We start from the raw sequence: 22,784 nt of genomic DNA, 5'->3' as shown, positions 1-22,784 counted from the left end.
ATCACTTGAGTCAGCGAGTTAAGCATAAGCCTCCAATATTGGAGGAGGGAAGAAGGGGTTGTTCAGGAATGGAAGTAGACTTGAGACAGGTCCACTAACACACTAGGACTTAGATTCCCCAGCACCAGTTTTAAAGCAAGGTTCATTGTGTCTGCAATGATAACACTAGGAAGAGTCGGGAAGCCAGGTGAGTTCTAGATATGTCAGGCAGCCTGACCATATCAGTGAGCTGCAGTCCTACTGAAACTAAGTTGATATTTTTTTGATATTTTATTTATTTATTTGCATTTCAAATGTTATCTCCTTTCCTAATTACCTCCCCCTTAGATGCCCCTTATCTCATCCCCTCTCCTCCTGCTTCTATGAAGGTGTGCCTCCATGCCCCCCCCCCCCCCGCCCCCTACTCCTGTATCCCTTCCCTTGATTCCCCTACACTGGGGCATCAAGGCTTCATGGCACCAAATTTTATAAATAAGATGGACAGTGACTCAAAGAGATGTGTGTATGTGAACATGCATGAACATATATGTATATCTAAGTGTACATAAACATACATCTTACACATACACTAAAATATCAACAACTAGAAAACTGCAAAATAAGGAAATTAAATCATGCAGATAAAGCACCTGACACTCAATTATTAGTCAGTAATTTTTATTATGTATGTATTTATGTATGTATGTATTTATTTATTTACATCACAAATGCTGGTCCCTTCCTAGTCCCCCCTCCCAGAGTTCTTCCCCACTCTCCTTTATCCTGAGATGGTAGCTCCCCCTTATCACTCCATCCTGATGCATCAGGTATCTGCAGGATTAAAGGCATTATGTCCCTCTGAGACCAGACAAGTCAGCCCTCTATTACATATGTGTGGAGGGCCTTGGAACAACCTGTATATGTTCTTTGGTTGGTGGCTCAGTCTCTGGGAGTTCCCTGGGGTCCAGGTTAGGTGACAATATTAGTCTTTTTATGGGGTTGGCATCCTGAAGGCCTTCAGTCCTACCCCTAACTTTTCTATAGAGGTCTCTGGAGGTATCTGCATCTGTTTCAATCAGCTTCTAGATAGAGCCTTTCAGAAGGCTGCTATGCTAGGCGAGTGTCTGCAAACACAACATAGCATCATTAGTAGTTTGAGGGATTGATGCCTGCCTAAGAGATGGAACTCAGAATGGACCAGTCACTAGTGTCAAGTCTCTGCTCAATCTTTGTTCCTGTATTATTTTTATCAGGACCAATTTTGGGTTAAAAGTTTTGTAGGTGGGTTGGTTTCCCTATCCTTCCACTGGGGTCCTGTACCTACTGGAGGTGGTCTCTTCAGGTTCCATTATCCCAGTTGTTGAGCATTTCTGCTAAGGTCGACTGCATTTACTCATGGGAGCCTCCTTCACCCTGGGTCTCTAGGGTTTTCTAGAGAACCCTCCCAACCACAGCTCCTCTCAGCTGCATATTTCCATTCACTTTATGCTTCTCTCCTGTCTCTCCCCATGCCTGATCCTGCCCCTTACTACCACTCAATACTCCCCTCTCCCAGCCAAGTCTCTCCCTCCCCTACCTCCATGACTGTTTTGTTCATAGTCCTAAGTGGGATTTAAGCATCTTCACTTGGAATTTCTTCTTTAACTTCTTTGGTTCTATGGTTGTGTCAGGGGTGTTCTGAACTTTTTGGCTAATATCAACTTATCAGTGGCTACATACCATTCATATCTTTTGGATTTGGGTTATCACACTCAAGATGATATTTACTGTGAAATTCATGATGTCGCCATTTTTAATAGCTGTTTAGTATTCCATTGTGTAAATGGAATCTGTGTCCCAAATCTATATAAGCACAATTTCTGGTTGTTTCCTAGAATACTAAGCAACCTTAAATGACTTAAATGGCAACCTTAAATGGCACAGACTCCCAGATTTTTTGCCGTGTTCTGATCATCTCGTTGATCAGAATTTCCTTCAGTAATGCTTTTAACATCTTCCCCCTTTGCTTCAGAAATCACACTAAGCACACATCACTCATTGACTAGTCTGTGATGATTTGTGCTTCCAATGTGTATTTATAATTCTTCTGCATTATCTTAATTACAATGATGCAAAGCAGAGCATGGGAGGGGGGCTATTTAAAAAATGGTGCAGAAAAAAAATGTGCCATGAGAAATAATTCACAGTTAGATAATGACAAGGCTGTGGTTTTGGTTGTAATTGGAAATGGCACTATTAATACGATAGTCATTCATTCTATATAATAAAAAAAAAATCGAAGCACTTTTTCAAATTACTCCATTCCAAATGAAATTAACATTCCATGGCATTTTCCATAAATGGTTCGTTTGCATACATCGGTGGAGACAATTAGCCTGGAGCTGAATGAAGTCTGCAGTTGGAGATAGGCTATAGTAGGGAGAGTCAGACATAGCTAAGAGGAGAAAATTGCAAAAATAAACTCGTCCTTTGCTTCAGGTGATTAGGGAGGATCAGGATGTGCAAAATATCTGGTACCTAGGAGAATTAGTAAGAATTTCATAATTATACTTTCCAATGAGTGAAAACCACAAAAATATTCATGGTACATTTATTGAACAGGGGAGTGCAAATATTTGGTAAAATTGTGCTTACTATCTGTAGTTCAATATACCACAAGCCCCAGAAACACTAAACCTGAGCCTATATGCATGAATCCTCCAGTCCTTCCCAAATCTCCGAGTCTAAGGCTAAATTGTCTAGCAATCTCTACTCTGTTTCTGTGTATCTCCTGAGGTTGGTGATGGGATGTTAAATCACACCATACCTTGGTTTCACTTTCTCCTTTACTGCAGTCAATGTTAGACTCTAGTTACATAGACACCTTTTCATAGTAAGGAAAATATTACTGAGATGCCATTCTTTAGTTTGATAAAAAATCATCTAGGCAACATCTACCTATGTAGACTTATTTTTAAAACTTACAACATAAACTATGCTATTCTTTGGCAAAGCTAGGATGTATTCTTGACTTCTTTTCTCATCTAATTCATATCTGATTTTTGTCTTCTCTTCCCCTTGTTACTTCTAAAATAGACTCATTATCCTCCAAAATATATATCTTGTTTTTGTTTCCTTTGACATTGTTGTTAAGATACGTGTCTCTGAAATGGCATCACTACCAGTTAAGACTGCATAAGACTGGGCTCATCATTGAATAGGGAAGGGTTAATGAAGTTTCACTTCTCTCTAAGGAACTATGGGCATGACAGTTAGATAATGGAGTCACATTTCACAGCCATTGATGAATTCTTCAAGTAAAGAAGCTCTGAACTGTGGTCCTGGAAGTCACTCTAATGAGGTATAGTGGGGCATGTGGGTAAAAATAAGACATGAAAGTAGAAAGTGGTACACAACTGAAAATAAGAGTTTTGGCATGAGTTGGATTATGAGAAAAGGCAATAGTGGGTGAATATGGTAAAAATTTATTTTATATATATTAAATATATGTACATATAAGGTTGGAGAATTATGTGTTCTCTTAGGTTAGGGCATAACTAGCCTCATTGAGTAAGTCAGCACTCATTAGAATTGGAAATGAATTCAACTGGATTAGTGTATTGACTTCCATTAATAATTGAAACCATGAGTATAATTTGAATTCTAGATTTAATTTCTTCTACAAAAAGCAAATTACTGAAGGGTTTATTGCTTACAAGTCATTGTGATTGTTACATTAGCGCATGGTGGTGCTAAAAAGATGGTTTAGCCACTAAGAGCACTGGTTGCATTTCCAGAGGAGCTAGGTTCAATTCCCAGCATCCACATGGTGGCTTACCATGTGGCTTATCTATAGCTTGAGTCCTGCATGGTGGTGGGATGCATGGGCAGTGGTGAACGGTGAAGACATTTACTTTACCACCCTCTTCTGGCCTCTGAGGGAAATGCAAACACACAGTGTACATATATACACAGAGGAAAAAAAATCCTATCAAAATTACCCAATATAATCATCATATGTTATGGAAATTGAAATTTCCAGGTTTAGCATGCAAACAAGATCCCTTGGTGACTTGGTTCACCCTATAGCAGCATCCTTACAAAAATGCTGAACTCAGGCTATACCAAGTGACTCTTCAGTTTTGAATCGAAGACCACCTTACACTGCTGCATCTTTGTTGATGCTATCTAGGAAAGCCTTCTGCCTTCTTAGATATGATATGACCCCCTCCATGTTCAAGGTTAGCCCTTGCCACTGTGATTTTACAAAGCTAGGTAGATTCTAGCTAGCTTTCTGAAATGAAATGCCTCAGCTTCCTTTCTTCATTATTTTTCAATAAATTGAAGACTTCTCTTTGATGTCCAGAACAATTTAGCTGAGCTTTAGCTTTACGATAACTGGATATAATTCCTTGTTTCACAGGGCTCTTTGGGGAACTAAGTCTGAAGCTACCTGTGTAATTGGCTTCCAATGTGTTTCCATTCCACTCTCTAATTGCTTTCAATGCACACGTCTTCTCTTTGCTTTCCTTTTCTGTGCTCAGATACAGTTCAGGAGCCAGATGCTCTTCATGGAAAATGAGGCAGGCAGGAGGAGTGGGTGTCCTCTCATCAACACCTTCCTGTCTCAGACTTCATTCAATTATTAGAGAGCTGCAACCAGCCACTCAGCTGAAGTCCTGTTTCTGCCTCACAGCTGTCTTCTGATTTTGATTGGTTTTGAGCCCAGTGGTCTGGGCTAAAGTATTTGTGTTTATGTACATGGGCAGAAATAAGGAAAGGGGCAGGGATGTAGTCTACAATCTCATACGTATTAAATCAAATAAATGGCCTCAGATTTCTGCTTTAATTTTAATTTAAGATATTTTCCTTCCATTATGATTAATAAACCACAATTACTGAACGCTATTAAAAGTATAAGTAAGAACAATTGTATTTCAGTTCATAAACTACGGATGACATCATGGATCACTGGTCTGAGATGTCTTTCAGTCCACCTTTTTATAAATTTTATTTTTTTAAGTCACCTATTTTATCATTCTGAATAATAATAATGATGTGCGTTCTGTTCCTTCCAAAAACGAAACTTAATCAGTGTTGTTGTTGTTAGGCTTTACCCTTAGGAGACTCTTTCTGCATTCGAAAATGGAAAGATCTTTCCTGTAGAAACAACAAACACATTTTTCTGATTTTTTCTTAGTTCTGTTTCAGTATTTATTTCTCCTCCTTGAACTTCATTAATTGAGTCAATTTCTTTAAAAAAAAAACCACAACCTGTTTTATCAAATTAACTTACAAATAAAAATAGCAAGCAGGTGGTTTAAGGAAAATAGAGCTGGGGAGATGGCTCTGTAGTTAAGGGTGTACCCTCCACTCTTTCAGAGAACCTAGGGTGCAATTCCCAGCATCCACGTGATATCTCATAACCACCTTCCACTCCAGTTCCAGGGAACTGAACAATCTCTGGCCTCTGATAGAACTCCCATCCTGGTGATACACAAAAATCTACACAGACTCACACATATTTAAATAAGTAAAACTTAAAAGAAAAAATGTCTGATTGAGATTTTATCTAAGTTGTATACTATACCTACACTTACACCCTTCTTCATACAAATACAAGTAAAGTACAAGCTCGGGTCCAAATATTAGAAAGATGTATTTTTTTTATTTCTTGAGTATGGATCATTTCACTTAATATTTTAGTTATCATTTCCACCCATTTTCTGTAACTTTACTCTTGAATAATGTTTCCTTTTATTTATGTACAACATTTTATCATCCAGTCACCTGCAGATGGACATCTAGGTATTTTTTTTATTTCCCTGCTCTCATAAAAATAGCAGCAAGAAATATGGATGTCCAAAATTCTTTGTTGTAGGACATAGAATACTTTAGGTATATACTCCTCATCTAGTATATTTTTATTAATTTTGTTAATTTTATTTAATCTTTTCTAGATTTTTTTTGCAACATGATGCCTCTTCTTATTCCTAGTTTCAGAGCACTTAAAAATTTGGTAGTTCTTTTTTTTTTTCTCTTTTTATATATATATTTATTTTCTATATTCGTTGTTTACATTCTAAAAGCTTTCCCCCTTCCCAGTTCCCCTCCCATATGTCCCATAAATCCTCTTCTCTCCATCCATTCTCCTATCTTTCCCCCTCCCTTTTCCCTGTCCTGGTACTCCTCTACAATGCTGGAACAAGCCTTTCCAGGATTAGGGCCCTCTTCTTCCTTCTTCATGAGAATCATTTGATATGCTAATTGTATCTTCAGTATTCAGAGCTTCAGGGCTAATTAATATCCACTTATCAATGATTACATTCCATGTGTAATCTTTTGTGATTGTGTTACCTCACTTAGGATGATATTTTCCAGTTCCATCCATTTGCCTAAAAAATTCAGGAATTCATTGGTTTTAATTGCTGAATAGTACTCCATTGTGTATATATAAGTGCAAAAAGCTTGTAACCCAAAACATCCAGGAAATCCAGGACACAATGAGAAGGCCAAACCTAAGGATTATAGGCATAGATGAGAGTGAAGATTTACAACTTAAAGGGCCAGCAAATATCTTCAATAAAATTATGGAAGAAAACTTTCCTAATCTAAAGAGAGAGATGCCCATGAATATACAAGAAGCCTACAGAACTCCAAACAGACTGGACCAGAACAGAAATACATCCCGTCACATAATAATCAAAACCCCAAATGTACTAAACAAAGAAAGATATTAAAGGCAGTAAGAGAAAGAGGCCAAGTAACATATAAAGGAAGACCTATCAGAATCACACCAGACTTCTCACCAGAGACTATGAAAGCTAGAAGATCCTAGGCAGATCTCATGCAGACTCTAAGAGAACACAAATGCCAACCAAAACTACTATATCCAGCAGTTCTTCTGTTGAGACAAAAATCCCATTAGATAGTGGGCTTAGAATAACAGTTATTACTAATCCTATATTTCTATTCTTTAGATATCCTGCCCTGAATCATACAGAACTAAGTTTGAATTCTCACCTGAGGATTTAAAATTTTTACATCTTGGAAATTTTTATATTTGTAGATATGGAGTGGCCAAGCAGTAAAATATCTATGTAATTACTCAAAAATTAAATATATCAAAAATATGAAACACGTCTGGTGTCACAGATTTTGTGTAATATAAAATTCATGCACTGGGGGCATCTGTGACAGCACAAATTCAAACACTGGAACTAGAAGTAGCACTGATCTCATAGCCATCCAGACAATTGATGGCAGCTAATGACTCAGGAGCCTGTTGTCTCTCATGATATTCTTTAATCCTTCTGTGACAGGTTTAGTCTCCCCTTTCTGGACTAACTCTGCTTTGCTTATCAGATTTTAAATGTGACACTTTCTCAGCATAATTCTTGAGGACTCCTCTGGACCACAGAGAGAGGGATGGTCCTATTTTTGGTCTCAAATTACGTTTCTATTAGCATAGCTTAGACTAGACCATAGGCCATCTAACAGCTAGTAGTAAATCTCAATCTCTCTGTCTCTCTAAGTCTCTCTCTGCCCCTCTCTGTCTGTGTCTCTGTTTCTCTCTGTCTCTCTCTGCCTCTCTGTCTCTGTCTCTGTCTCTCTCTGTCTCTCTCTCTCTGCATGTTTATATGTCCCCCTTTCTTTCTCTCTCTCCTGATTTATTGAATAAGAATGAAAAGAAATCCGGGCAACAAACAAGTAGTGTGTTTTGCAAAACTTTCATTATTATTGAGGAAGCTTTCCTCAAATCTGCTTGAACATCTACCCATAACATAGATATACAAGGTCTAATATCTTTAGACTTAAATCAGGAGGTGACGAATAATAGAAAAAGGAGGGGAAAGAAAAGCATATACCATCAGAGTTGAGAAGTGACTGGAAGTCGCTCCAACCCTCAGCTCCCCCTTATCAGGACAGAGGCAGGACTGTGAACATCTTCACAGGTAATTAAAAACTCTGCTGTTGTGAGGAGACTTCTTAGCACTGCAGTTCTATCGCAGCCTCTGTCTCCCCTTCTCTTTATCTCTTTCTTGTATCACATTACTGCACCTCATTGTGTACACAGAGCAAAATGAGAGCATTTCTCAAGATCCATCAGCCCATGCCTGCTGCACCCCTGGGCAAGTGGCTCCCAACAATGGATCTCTATTATTGCACCAAAAAAATATCACAGAAGTCATTTGTTCTGCACCACTGAAGACATGATTTTCATGCTCCTCTGCTGCCTTAGCTCAGTGTTTTGGCTGTTCACTAGGAAAGGAATAGAGAAGAGAAGAAATATCTTTAATACCTATCTGAGCCAGTTTTCACAAGGGATTAAAAAACAATCAGGGTTATTTAAGCATGGGATAAAAACAGTTTCAGAAATACCTAAAGAATCTGCAACTGCATGGTAAATCCACATTAGGGTATGTAAAGTGACACTCACATTCCAGAGGCTGATTCCACAGAGACAGATCAGCCTACCCCATGCCTTCTTTTCTCCTCATTCCACTTGCATTAGTGTGAGGGCTGTTCCTGGTAGTCAACTTGACAACATCTGGAATGAACTACAATCCAAAAATAGAGGACATGCCTATGATCCAGAGGCTGTAAGACTTAGGCTTCTTCTGGTTCATATCTTGACCTGGAGACCTTGAGGCATAGTGGCCATTAAAAGTTTAGGCCTAGGCAAGGTAGTAGATGTCTTTAATCCTATAAGACTGGGACAAGCAGATCTCTGAGTTCAAGGTCTGTCTACAGAGCATGTTTCAGGACAGACAAGCTTAGGCAGTGAAGGAGTTGGAAAATAGAAAGTTGGTGATAATGTAATAGAACAAGGGGAAAATATTCTAGCTCCACCAGGCACCATGACTTGGCCCCTTTGGCCATGTGGCTCCAGCTGTAGGGAGCTAAGAAATTAGTGGTGACCAGCATCAATGAGGTAAAATTTGGGGAGAGTTTTCTGAGATCACAAAGAAGCTGTATTCCAGAAACAGTCAAGGTTGTACCTTGAGCTGTAGATGGACATGGTAGTGTGTAAGAATCACCCATTTGGTATGGGTTTTGAAAGTATGAAGGGGTCATGAAAAGCAGCTGGGGCTTGGCATTGTGAGAGGCCAAAGAAGACCATTGGTGAAGGTACAACCTCAGTTGCAAGTGACAGTGCAGGACTGAAGGGGCCATGCAAAGAAGTTGAAGTTGACTTGAAGCCCCCAAGATGTTTAAGATGCCAGAGCAGCAGAATACTTGCCAAAGAAAGCTCAGGAGAAAGATATTTGTTGCAGTCAACAACAATCAAAAAGCAGTTGGGATCTTTGACATTAGACATGGAGGTGTAGAGTTTGGAGTTTGTCCAGCTGGTTTTCTCGCTTGGTTTGGGGATTACAGTTAAGTGATTGGATGAATCTCAAAAGAACCTGAATTTTGGACTTTTAACATTCATGAGACTGCTCTAGACTATGGGGACTTTGAAAGTTGTACTAAATGTATTTTTTTTATTATTCTATGCATAGGTATTGCCCCCATAGACTCATGTGTTTGAAGAAGCCTATGGGGGGTTAGGGAATGGAATGTGGTAGTTTGAATATGAGTGGGAGAGGAAGTAGAAGTATTAGAAGGTGTGGCCTTGTTTGAGGAAGTGTGTCACAGTAGGGATGGGCAATGAGACCATCCTCCTAACCATGTGAGAGGCAGTCTTCCCCTATCTGCCTTCAGGTAAAAATGTACAACTCTAGCATCTTCTGTACCATGCCTTCGTGGGCGCTGCCATGTTTCTGCTTTGATGATAATGGGCTGAAATTGTGAACCTGTAAGCAAGCCCCAATTAAATGTTATCTTTATAAGAGTGCTTTGGTTATGGTATATGTTCACAGGAGTAAAATCCTGACTATGACAATTAGTTTTGTTGTAAAAGTCATGTGAGTCAAACTTGGGCTCAGGATCTACCTCTATCCTCTGATGTTGTTGCTAATCTATCCACTCACCAGACTCATGGTAAATGGGGTAAGAAATTACAGTGCATAGCATAAACACTTGACAAATGGTATCAAGGGAATAATTACTTGTCATATTTAATATTTCTTGCACTCATTCTCATCTCTATTAAGAAACTGAGGACACTTGAGTTTCATAGAAACACTGTCTTTGTGTTTGTACTTTGATGTTCATGATAGTAAAATAATTTTATACTCCTTTTTTGTTATTGATATTCTTACCACATACTCTTGCATGTTCATCATCTATTAAAGGATGTGAAAGGAATAATTCTGAATTACCACTTTTTATTGGCAATAGCCAAATGTAAGTATCACAATGTCAAGTGTCACCATCTGCAGTGACTCACATTACAAATACTTTAACCTATGTCTAACAGAAATGTTTTATTGTCTGCGGTTCAGAGAGGTGGGTGAGGTATTCAGTGCCACACAATAGCTGACCTGGAACTTTAATCTTAATTTCTTGCCTTTTGATGGGCTGAGTTTTTGCTTCAATGCACCCTCACCCCCCCTTCATTTCACTCCTTGGATTTAAACTTGGATTTTTATGTTGCAGTGCATGACCAGCATTTTCTGTCACAGAGAAATGAGAAATTGGAATTATAAGTCATTCAGTGGAAAATTCCAAGCTTTACAGAAATGCCAACTCAGCGTCAATCTATTATTGACTGTATGTTTAGCTAGTCTATTCTAAAGGATTTAATATTGAAAAATAGGATGTATTTATAGTTTGGCTGTATTATTTTCACTACAGAACCCTTGCTGATTGATGTGGTTGACTAAGAGCTGTTTAAATTTGTAACCATCCTATTGCACTGGGGTGACTTGCCTCATTTTAAAGGAGCATTGCTGAGAAATATGCCTACCAAAGTATTGGGAATTCTAAGAGTTCTATGCTCTTTTCTTCATACCTCTCCAACTGACCACATCATGTGTTGGTAATATACTCCTGATTTTTCTCCCTTACTGAGCACTTTGCCAAGTATAAAGCATATGTTTATTGGCCAAGTGCCCCAGGATGGGCACTTGTTTTTAACAAGAGTTCATACCATGGAAAAATGACTTCTCAGTTTTAGGTGACTGTAGTCTCTGCGATCATCTTCACATTTTTTTCTTTTATTAAGATGTATTCTTGTTGTTTAATTATGTGAAGAAGAGGAGTGATTCCAGTGGCCAGGAGCATGGATTGGAGCCCCTCAAGCTAGAATTACATGTAGTTGTGAGGTGACTGCTATAAGTGCTGGGAACAGAATTGAGGCCAATATGGCCTCTAAGGAGAACTGCAAACTCTCTTAAGGACTAAACCATCTATCAGTTGACTTTTAAAAATATCCTTTAAGTGAAAGTTGGCTCACAGTAGGATGTTTATTTTGTTTTCTTCACTATTGAAGCTACTCATTAAGCCTAGCTTACTAGATTTATTGTAAAACCAGCAATATATTTATACTTGTGAGTATAAGCGACGTTTTGCTGATATTTATAGGTTCTGTATGAACCTTGAAAGCTAAGTCCTTGTTACATACCTACACTTGTATGTTTCTGCAAAAATGTGTCCATCAGTTACAACCCAAACCATACTCCATAGTAGATGTCTACACAATCTCAGTGGTTCTCAGTGATCAATACTGAGAAGTTGTGTGTTTGAGTACTATGAGGAATATTAACTCTCATCAGTTTTCCCATTGTCTTCAGGTTGGCCAGTGACAGTGTTCTAGGCTACAGAATGCCTGGTCCATGCTGCTGGGCACTGAGTCTGTGGTGATTCCTCTTCCTTTGCAATCAGAACAGCTGTGAAAGCTCTCCTCTTGAGAGTAGAAGATGTAATGAAAGAGTAGAAATGTGTGATGTATATAGAGGAACAGATGATTACTTAGCACATACTAACTTCTACACATATGATATCCAGCATGTCAATTCACATGGCCATGGCCAAGTGAAGATTTAGTCTGCAATAAGGCTGTGGCAAGGGTGTGGATTCAGAAAGGGCTTTAAAAATGAGACATAATAATCTATGCATTATAGTTATTATGGAGTTTAAATTAAATGACTATTTACATTAAAATATTACCTGCCATATAGCAAGTACTCTGTAATTGGTAAATGTCATTATTATTGTTATTGTAATTATCTGTCTAATGAAATGCTCTTGGCAAGCTGACATGGAACAATGTGAAGAATCTTGGTAATTTATTACTAGAGAAATCCAATGTAAGTCTATGAGGGAGGATGTGAAACTGGAGGTGAAGGAGGTTGTATAAAAGAGAATGAAGTTTTCCTTGCAGTACACCTCCCATGAAAACAAGTTCTCCTCATGTATTTTTTATCTGATAAGACCTATCAAGAGCTTTAGATTTTCCTAATTACTTGGAATAATGTGGCTAAAGTTCAGGACCTAGTAGGGTCATTCAGGTCTGTGCACCTGTGTAATAGCAATGACAATGCACTGTGAACACGGCTGTCTGACCTTAGGCTGCAGCCATATCCGGGTTCTGGACTACCACATGATGAGGGTGTAGGTGTGAAGGGGACTTACTGATGTTGAGTGGAGACAAGGACTAGCTGACACTTATGGAGAGTGGAGAAAAAATGGTGGGGGTTGCCAGGACACAGAATGATAATCAGATTGAACATTGTAGAATACTACAAGCCTGATTCCAACACCAATGAATTTCTGAAACAAGATGTGGAAAACCTACCATGAACTTACAAAGACCCTATGAGAGTCTGTCACAAGAAAACATGATAATAAAGCCTATACTCTATTGATCTACTTCGGGTAATTTGTTAAACACTTGTATATATTATTACATTAAATGTTAACAAAACACACAAAGATTTTTTTTAAAAAAATACCCAAACTTTTTCATTATTCATATACTAGGTTTCATCTAGAAGGAACAGAGGCTCAGAAAAGTCACTGAGGATCTAATGGCATGAAGGTTTGAAATGTATATTCATTGTGTGCAATCAGTGTACCAGCACATTTGGAATCAAAGTCTAGACACAGGCAAAAATAGTAAGGGTTAAATATTAGGGCAACTGAATAATATATGGTTTTTAAGTTGGAATTTAAGGAATGAAGAAGGGGTAAGTTCAGGATACCCACATTTCTTCTTGACTCAAAGATGAATTCTCTTGAAGATAAAATCATTTCTCAGTATAAGCTTCAGGAACAACAAATTTGTAGGATTTCTCTCTACAATACCTGCTCCTCCTTTTCCTCATGCAAATGGCTCTGCCTTTTATGGCTCAATAATTCATAGCCTCATGGATTTTTCTTTTTAACCACAAAGGCAGCTATGAGATACCTGGTCAGTCAGTGCTGTTATAATTGCACAGGATTGAGGACACTATTTCCTGTCATTTTTACCTCTTCTTTGACTACACCAGTGATATGTTTTAGAAAGGGGTGATGTTCATTTCATTTCACTGCCTATAGTTCCCATACCTGAATATAGCCTCCACCCAGAAATAATTTCAGATGTAGAACTGCAGAATATCTATGGCCTTTCAGTATCAAGGAGCACAGAGACATACCATATGACTGTCCTGGGAAGTCTTAGAAAAGATGAGTTAATGGGGGAATTTTGGTAGTGACTAAATCCCATATGGGTGTGCAAAATATACTGTGGAGAGGCACTGGAATTTCTCTGATGAATGGGGAAAGATCGTTGAGGCAGTCCTCTTGACTCTCAATTTTACATAAGTATATCATGAACTGTGACAGGTACTTTAACATTTCATTTAGTTGAAACAGTTTGTTGGAGTTTGAGCATGCATCATTTGAACATTGTAGAAGGACATACTATGGGGTTGAAATAAATTCCTGTCTTATAGCTAGCAAGATGTGTGACAAAGTAAACTGGTTCATTCCTGAGCCTTCCAGTGTCACAGCTTACTGAAATAAAATGAACTTTGACTTTTTTGACCTTTTCTCCATGAAAAGGAAATAGGAGTGTGTGAGGGCAATGCTACCTAGCCTTTCCAATCCCCTGACAATTCTCTGTGCTTCGTAAAATTGGAGTTCAATTAATCTAGAGAGGACAGTTGCAAGACTAATGTACTGACGCAGACAGAGATAGGAAGCTGAGAAGTCCTCAACACTAAACAAAGAACTACAAGTAACTAAGGAATTCTGAAAGTAAGTGGAATATTTGGCCCCAGGAAAAAAACACACCAACTGGCTACCCAATATCAAATGACCAGCTCTGAAAATGTAATAAAATAGCAATATAAACATATATACATATATATGTACACATATATAAACATATAAACATGTATATAATCATGTATATGTATAAACACATATAAACATGTATATAAGCATATATACATATATATTATACTTATACAAATATATATGTAAGAATAATTAATGAAAAAAGAGGCCATGAATTTGAAAAGGGGCAAGGAGAGGTATATGAAGGGTTTGAAGCAGCAAAAGCGAGAGGAAATGATGTAATTATATCATAATCTCAATGATAAAAGAAATATTTTTAAGTGCTTTGCAAACAGGAGAACAGTTCCTGTGGTAACTGTGTCCCTTTTAACAAAAGCACATTCATTTGCATTTAGAACTAAAAGATGTTGGAGCTGGAAGGAATCTTGGACACCATCTGTGCTCTGGCTAGGAAACATGAAACCAGCTCCACTGGACCTGCGATGTATTGTACTTTGATCAAAAGAAAAGAAAATACCACAAATTAGAATCAGTCTTTCATACATGATGTAGTTTTCCCAGTTGAAATAACATCCACTCCATGAGCCTGCAAGTTAACTGATAGACCCAAGATCCTGTGTATAAGAAAAGACTGTTCGCTGGCTTTTCAATTTATATTTGTTGTTCTTCACCCATTTATCTTGTCTGCAGGCACTTGCTTGAAGATAAGCCAAGCCAGGCACCAAAGGTTTAAGAAAATATATGAGAGAGAAAAAAAAAAACTAAAGAGTAAGAAAATTCTATCCATCATTTAGTCAATCTCTGCAAGTTGAGAAAAGGCAGCCATTTTTAAAAACATAAACTTGGATTTTATTTTTTTCTAGCCTTTGAGTGTTCTCATCTAAGAACACTGGCTGTTTTTTAATTGCTTTTATTTTCTTGAAAACACTTTTATAAAACATTAGTTGCTACTTTCTATGACTGACCTTGGTCAGCATGAGAACTGGGTGGTTCTTGGTTTTGTGTTGGGTCTAAGCAAGCTGTACAAAGAGATTAAAACCACTTTCGTCACATTCTTGGTATCTACCTGTACCCAGTTCAAAGCCTGTAAACACAAAGAGATAAGCATCAGTGTGTGTATACATATGTACCTTGTTGGATATAGGCATTCTGTATCTATATCTCTACCATCCATAAGTTTATATTAAGGTATTAGCTTATGCAGTTGGAGAGGGTGGCAAGCTAGCTAGAGACCCAGCAGATAGTCTATTCTATAACTAATATATGCAGATTGTCTCTTTCCTCTTCAAGTCTTTGTTCTATCAGTCTTCAATTGATTGCATGAGATCCACCTATGCTGTGAAAGCCATAAGTTTTACTCAGAGTATCTTGGTCTCATGATAATATCTAAAACTACTTATACAGATTCCTATAAAATAGTGTTTGCTCATGTATTTTAATAGGACATCTTTCTCAAGAGAAGTGAGGCTCAAATTACCCCAAAATTTGAAAGAGAGAAGAAAAACAATGAAGATATCACATGGCAGCATTTGATGTTGAAGATGAGCTATATTATGCACCAAAGATTTAAGAAAATGTATAAAACAAAGGGGAAGCAGAGAGATGGTTCAATGGTCCAAGTGCCTGTTGTGTAAGCCTAGGAATAGGGGTTTGCATCTCTAGTACCCATGTAAAAGTTGGGTATACATAGTTATAGCTCTTTTTACCTTATAGAAGCTGTATTTCTGGAGTGTTCTGCATGATTCACAGGTTGATAAGTGGCTCAGATCCTTCCCAGCAATTGCCTACTGTTTTTATAATATGAGAAGGGGTCCTTAGGAATCTTGTACCTTAATTTCAGTACCTTCTTAAGCCTTATGCCTTAATGAGACCTTGTCAATTCAGAGGAAATAGCATTTCAATGTAGAAGAAATAGCTTCATGATATCAAGTATTAAATTGTAAATGTAAAAATATCATCAACAAGTTTATGTGTATGAATACTTAGTCCCTAGTTGATGGTGCTTGCTTTGAAAGGTTGAGTAACCTTTTAAGAGTTGGGGAAAAAAATCATAGCAAGTAAGGAGACACTGAGGTTATAATTCACAGTGCTTCCAAGTTCAGTCTCTTTGCTTCTTCTTAAATACCATATCAAAAACAGCCATAGCAAGCTCATACAGCCATACTTAGAGCCTCTAGTTATTAGGATGAATTCACCACAATCATTGACTGAATCTTTATAAGCTGTGATACAAATAGAGCCTTCTGACATTAAGTTGTTTCAGTCAGGAATTCCTCAATAGGGATCAGAATTTCATCTAAGCCCATGGTCTTTCCTACCTTCTCAAAGTAACATGATCAGTGAACATCCATTGCTTTATCTTCTTTGCATAAATCTATAATGAGAGAGCAATGCAAACTGGGATTAGAACAGACCCTTGGACATTAAGGCAATGTTCAGGGGGATCTAGTAAGTTCCAGACTCCCTGTGAGCAATTGCCTAGATTATCTGTAGAAGGTTGGTCATAAGAACGTCTATGTAGGCCTGCAGAAATGGCATCCAAAATGTAAGACTGACATGCATGTCTCTATGCACGAATCTGACGAAAGGCCCTGGGTGTGAGCATGGTGCAGTGTATGGAGCTAGAACATCCGTCATTATTATGTGAGTTCAAATCTCAGCTTTATGGCCTTGGAAGATCATCTGATTTCTCTGAGTCAGTGTCTACTTCTAAACAGTAGTGAATGATAGCTGCCTTTTAAACTTGTTAGAAGGAAATGAGAAAACATGAAGAAATGCCAAGATCATTTCCTAGCAAAGTGTTGGTGGTTGAGAATTGTGAAAAAAAAATTTAACACAGATTAGAACTGTCTACAAAAATTAGAGTGAAGGATATGCTACTGAAACTTGAACCCAAATCTATGCCCATTTCAGTGAAAGTGTATACAAACATTATTTTGTGGAAAAAGAAGTGGATGACAGATTGGTTGCACAGTTTAGCCTAGGCATAGACATAGTATGTTCTACAGGCTACATGTTCTAACTTGCCAGGTATCTTGAAATCAGTACACCTCCAGGTCTTTGTAGAGTGATTCAGTCTATGTTTCCCCTCACCTTCAATTTGACGGTGTTTGTCTCCCTCTCACCCTCTCTCCCTCATCCTCTCCCCTTTTTCTTCCCTCCCTCCTTACACCCATCTCTTGAATCCTTCTTTAAACTTCCTTCATTTTACTCCCTGCTTCTCTGTTCTGTCCTGCATCTCTATTGCCTTTCTGTTTACAACTTTTTTCTATAATATTTACTTCTATAACTGCGTGATTTTTCCCTTCTACCTATGTTCACTTTGTTTCCTTCCTCTTCCTTCCACTTCCTCTTTCAATGTGTTCAGGAGAAGACCTCATCTTCTCAGACCTTAATAGTTCATCCCCACTATTCTTGACACTCTCTTATGCAGCAGTCAGAGGCAGCAGCTCCGCTTCTCTCCCTGCTTATGGGCCTGAGGAAATGCTCAGAGCAGGCACCATCCATTGCATTCATGCTGGCGATGGGTGAACATTTTGCTACTTTGGGTAGGGAAGAGCTTAATGGGTAGCCAAGGTAATGTGGCTTCTTTAGGCAACTTGATATATTGATATTGAGAGAGCTGTTGAGTTGGGTCAAGAGGGGTGGGGATGAAGAGAGTAAAATATAGGATGACATCAGCCATGAGGAGGTTTTCATGAGCACTGCTGCCCCAAGCCTGTCTGGGCTCTCAGTGTTGTCTCTAACTCAAGATCAGCCCAACAGATGGACAGGATTTGCTACATTGGAATCAGAAACCCTCTCAGCTCACAGGAGCAAACATTCTCTCCCCATGTGTACTAGTTAAACCTAAGCAGCTTAGAAAACTAAAACATAAATAAGAGGAGAAGAAGAGCTGATGATCAGAAATTGATGAATGTCAAAGATAGAGAAGAGGTGTGGATGGTACCCCAGGCAAGGCTAGATAAGGAAATATTCTAGAATGGAACTATTAGGAGAAGATGATGAAAGGGCTTTGTACCGAAGTGCAGGCAATGTGAAGAGCATATAGATGAAATTATTAAGACACCAGAGCAAGACATATCAGAGCCATCATAAGCTAGAAACAAAGATACAGAGATGGGAAAATGGCTTTATTGATCCCCATAAAAACTAGAACTGTGAAACAGGGGACACTGACAGAATCTGTGGTTGTCTAGAGTTCTAGCCTCTATCACAAGGATGCAACATAAACAAAAACATAAAAGAGAAAAATTCTCCTTTGGCATAACATCTTACTGCTGAGCTAGGAGCCAGATCACAAGAAGCTAGGTGATGATCCTGCAAGGGTTTTATTTGTCAAATTAAATATGGCAGAGAGTTGGAAATCTGATGGTATGAATAGAGAGCAGGTGATATAAGTCAGGAATTCATATACTTTGTATCGCCTGCTTTGTGAAGAACTTGTGTCTGAACAAAAATGGGATCACCCCAATGAAAGGCTACTAAACTTTTTTTTAATCTAAACTTATATTCATATTCATTTCTGTTAAATGTAGTCATTATCTCACCTAGGAATCATCACTTCACAGTTGTTCAAAGCCAGAAGAGAAGGAAAACTCATTGCCTTCCTTTCCCTTGTGGTCTTTATAATACATCACATTCTTAGGGCATTTAACATCCAATATAACACAATATAACTTCGTTGACTTCACAATAAATCCTATTTGACCACTTCTCCACATGCTCTCCGTTGCTTTCTCTACTTCTCTATCTCTACCATTGCTATCCTACTGCAGGCTACTATTGGCTTGTACTTGGACCATGGTCATGCTGTGTTCCTAGGTAGTCTTTCTACTCTTTTTCCTCCCCTCTTTCCAGTTTCCTCTGTATGAGTATGTATGGCTACATATGTGTGCCAAACCTGGTAGTCAGAAACACCAAAGATCTTCATGTCTCTCTCCCTTCTCCAACAATGAGGTTACAGAAGCATTTGATCACACCTGGCTTTCTTTATTTCTTTTGAACTTGCAATGTGACCTCAGGCCTCATGCTCATGAGTGAGTATTTTTACTCATTGAGCCATCTCCTTGGCCCTCTTTTCCTTGCTTAGGAACTCTTTATTTTCCTTTGCCCATATAATCTTCTATAAATATGAATATGACTATTCTCTAATTGGAAATGATGGTCCATGCTTAACAGGTCCCAGAGAGTGAAGATTAGAGTTAGGGCCAAGAGGGAAGTTAGGCTTCTGATTTCATTTCATGGCTCACCTCCTGTGGTTTGTTGTCACTTTCTTTTTTTAGACTACTAGATATCTTCTGCTACAAACTCTTGTGGCATCATTCACCATTTTATTCCAGTATGTTTGTTATACAGCTCATATTAATTTGCTCATTATTCACTCATAATCATTGTCTTTTTTTTGCATAATAAACACCACAAGGGCTACCATAATAAAATACTACAAAGAACTACAAAGTAAGATTCTGAGGCAGAAAATCCAACATCAAAATGTAGATAGCCTTGATGAAGTTCTCCTTTCCAGCATTTCGATATTGCTTTTGCTCTTTTCTGAAATTTTTTTCTCCTTTTCCCCCTCCCTATCTTCTTTTCCTTTTCTTCCTTTGTGGATTTCATTGCTTCTTCTGAACATTTGAGCAGAGGCTAGCCACCTCTTATGGCTCTGTTTACATCATGCATTTCTATGCATACTGAGTTAAGTTTCCTTATAACATTGCTTATCAGAATCGTATTGCAGCCTTTGGGTGTAACAGAGACCATGTAAGTGGAATCTCCTTGGATCACCTTCATAGACCTGACTTGAGAAGACTGGGGAGAAGACAGCAAAAGTCAGAGTTGAGGAAGCTATAATGCTACCATATGGCTCATTTGCATTGTTAATTGTGTTTCTTAGCAATCTGATTCTTCCTGTGTCCCTGAAGATGGGGCTTCCCACAGAACCTAATATCCAAATCCACCCTCTGGTTTTGACTTACCTTGCAGACACATCTGTCTAAGTTGATAATTTTTTCCTGAGAACACAACAAGTAGGCGTTGAGAGGTTAGGGAGGTTTCTCTTTCTAATCAGAAGAAATCCATTCAAAGAAAAATGAATCTCGAGTACATGCCACCTCGTGGCATCAAGTGGTAGGAAACTCCACCTGAGAAGACATTCCCATCCTCTGTAGATGTGGGTGGAGGGAGACTGAGTTTGAAGATTTCAAAGGCAGGGCTGTCTTTGGATATTTCTCAGAACAAAGACACTGAGGCCATTTAGGTGTGTCCTGTTTTCTTCTTCTGGTTTTTTCCTTCTGCCTTTGATAATATCTCTCATCTTCTTTCTCAATCCTCCCTTTATTTTTCCTTTTATCTTCTTCAGTTTCTCTCTAAATATTTGACCTCACTTTGTCTATCCACGGGGATTTCCTATTGGTCTCAATTTGGAAACTAGAAAGGTATCCATGGATAAGACACCAGTGGGTTGTTGTACATATATTGGCAGATTCATAGGCTTGACTACTTGTGGCTGGCATGGAGAAAGTCCTATGACTTGTTTGGAAGCCTTGCTTTTCCTCTGCTAAATTTGGAATATGTACTTAAACAAGCTGCATCCCACAATGCTACAGTTTTGCCAGTAAGCTGTTGTGTACTCTCCACTGCGACTGTGCCCATTCAGAATTCCATTATCTGAGTGACTTATGCAGAACTCTTAGTTTCTGTTTCCTTTCCCATTTCTCTGTATATCCCCTTACTTTCATTAGAAATAGTTAGCAGAGAGACCTAATTTGAATATGTTGTCTTCTTCATTATAGCCATTCAGTAATAGGTCTTTACCATTCAGATGAAATCTAAATTAAATCTTGTATACACGGCATCCTCATTCTCATGCTTCAATCCTTCAGGACACTCTGTGTGCAAACTCCATCACACCTATACTGCACTCCCTTCTCTTACTGAAGAGCTTCCCTGCTCTGCCCTCAGATAATCACACTTGCTTCTCCTCTGCCTAGGAAACTCTCATCCCCAATGTCCTCTGACTCCTACCCTCCTCTGCTGCCTTTGGTACTTGTTATGCATCATTATAATCTCTATTTCAATAGTGTCTTTTCCAAGAATGCCACCTTGACTTTGTGGATGGGTGAGGTGTCCCTCAATCTCATATTCTATTTCAGAAACATTACTTGATGTTGGAACTGCCCACATACTTATCGTACTGGAGTAGAAGTTATTTGAAACATGGACTATACCTACCTTTCACTATCATATATCAACAGCTTTTTCTAATGCTTAAAATCCAGTAGGTGATAGATAATCTCAACATTTTATCTGTCCTTCGGCTAGTAAGATGACCTGTAGTTGAGTGTTATTAATGGGAGTTTCCAAGACTTAAGGTGGCCAGTCCCACTCCCCCAGAGACTGTGAGTGGGTCAAGCCTTAACCTCAGCCCCATTGCCACCCTGTAGCAGCAGCTGAGGCGACACAGGAGACAGTGGAGTCCCTGATGCAGAAGTTCAAGGAGAGTTTCCGTGCTAACACACCAGTGGAGATCGGTCAGTTGCAGCCAGCCTCGCGCAGCAGCACCTCTGCAGGGAAGAGGAAGCGGAGGAACAAGTCTCGAGGTAGGAACGCCTGGCACCGAGCCAGAACTCAGAAGTCTGTTCTGTGTTTCCAGATACAGGGAACCTTGTCCAATGCCTCCCCACTGCTCCTATCACTTGCGACACTTCTCTCCCTGTTAAGCCCCCTTGAAGATAGTGGGTGTGCCCCTCGGGTGAGAGCTAGCCTCTCTGAGAACCATGCTGCCTCATCTGAGGATGACAATGAACACTTCAAATTTTAAAGTGGTTACAAGGGAATATAAGGAGAACCTCTGTAACCAGAACCTGAAAGTAGTGGGTACTCTTTTCAAGAGTGTTTTTACTAAAAATACAAGAGAAGCAGAGCATGCTTGCACAAGGCATGAGAACTATTGTCTGGACTGAGAATCAAGGGCTCCTAGGAGCACTATTAGGGAACTATAGTTTAGAACCCTAAAGAATAGAGCAATTGAAAATATAGGCATCATACATTAGACAGAACTGATTCTTATTTTCAATCTGGTGCTGCGTCCCCTAGATCATTCCATTAGACCTGTCTGAGATACATGTGGCTTATACTGTAGTAAAATCTCATGCAATGGTCCACATTGAGTTAGAACAGATATACACATCCTTGATCCCTTCCTTCCCCCATTTCCTCTATCTTCTCACATCATCTTCATTTCCTCTGAGTACCTGTGTGACTTTGGATGTGGGAGGATCCCACTTATCATTGTCTGATTTCTGAGCCGGCACATTTGTTTTCTCAAGCCACGCTGATCTCTGGTTGTTGATATTTATTTCCCGCTCTCACTCTTCTCTCTAATGTAACGTCATTCCTATGTCACATTTCGTGTGCTCAAGCTTTTGAATATGACATTTAAAACTACACAGTGTTCAGCTCTGCACTGTTTCCACTAAGTCTGTGGGTTCTGACCTCACATTCCCTCTTCAGGAATTTTATGTCTTAAACAAATAAACTTACCCCTATAAATTATGTCTTCCCATTTACTCTCATTTAACTTATTCTAGGCAGCAGCCTAAATGGTATGTACACTGTATTATGCTTTTTCAGCAGAACCCTTTTTTTCTTTT

At 38.8% G+C, this 22,784-nt stretch overlaps 1 protein-coding gene across 3 annotated transcripts in view; it reads left to right on the top strand.

Moving 5' to 3' along the window:
* Astn2 (astrotactin 2) overlaps positions 1 to 22,784 on the top strand; it is a 989,271-nt gene that overhangs the window by 261,981 nt on the left and 704,506 nt on the right. For 2 of the 3 annotated variants that reach the window (XM_052176644.1, XM_052176643.1), the window contains exon 4: positions 21,576 to 21,731. The exons of the other annotated variant lie outside the window; for it this stretch is intronic. In XM_052176644.1, coding sequence (XP_052032604.1) covers positions 21,576 to 21,731 — 156 coding nt within the window. The remainder of the gene's footprint in view (positions 1 to 21,575; positions 21,732 to 22,784) is intronic. 3 annotated transcript variants of the gene reach the window in all.

This window comes from Apodemus sylvaticus, chromosome 3 (genome assembly GCF_947179515.1).
Source record: "Apodemus sylvaticus chromosome 3, mApoSyl1.1, whole genome shotgun sequence".
In the NCBI taxonomy this organism is placed as follows: Eukaryota; Metazoa; Chordata; class Mammalia; order Rodentia; family Muridae; genus Apodemus; species Apodemus sylvaticus.
The sequence above is the reverse complement of the archived record's forward strand: the minus strand, read 5'-3'. Positions and strand labels throughout refer to the sequence as shown.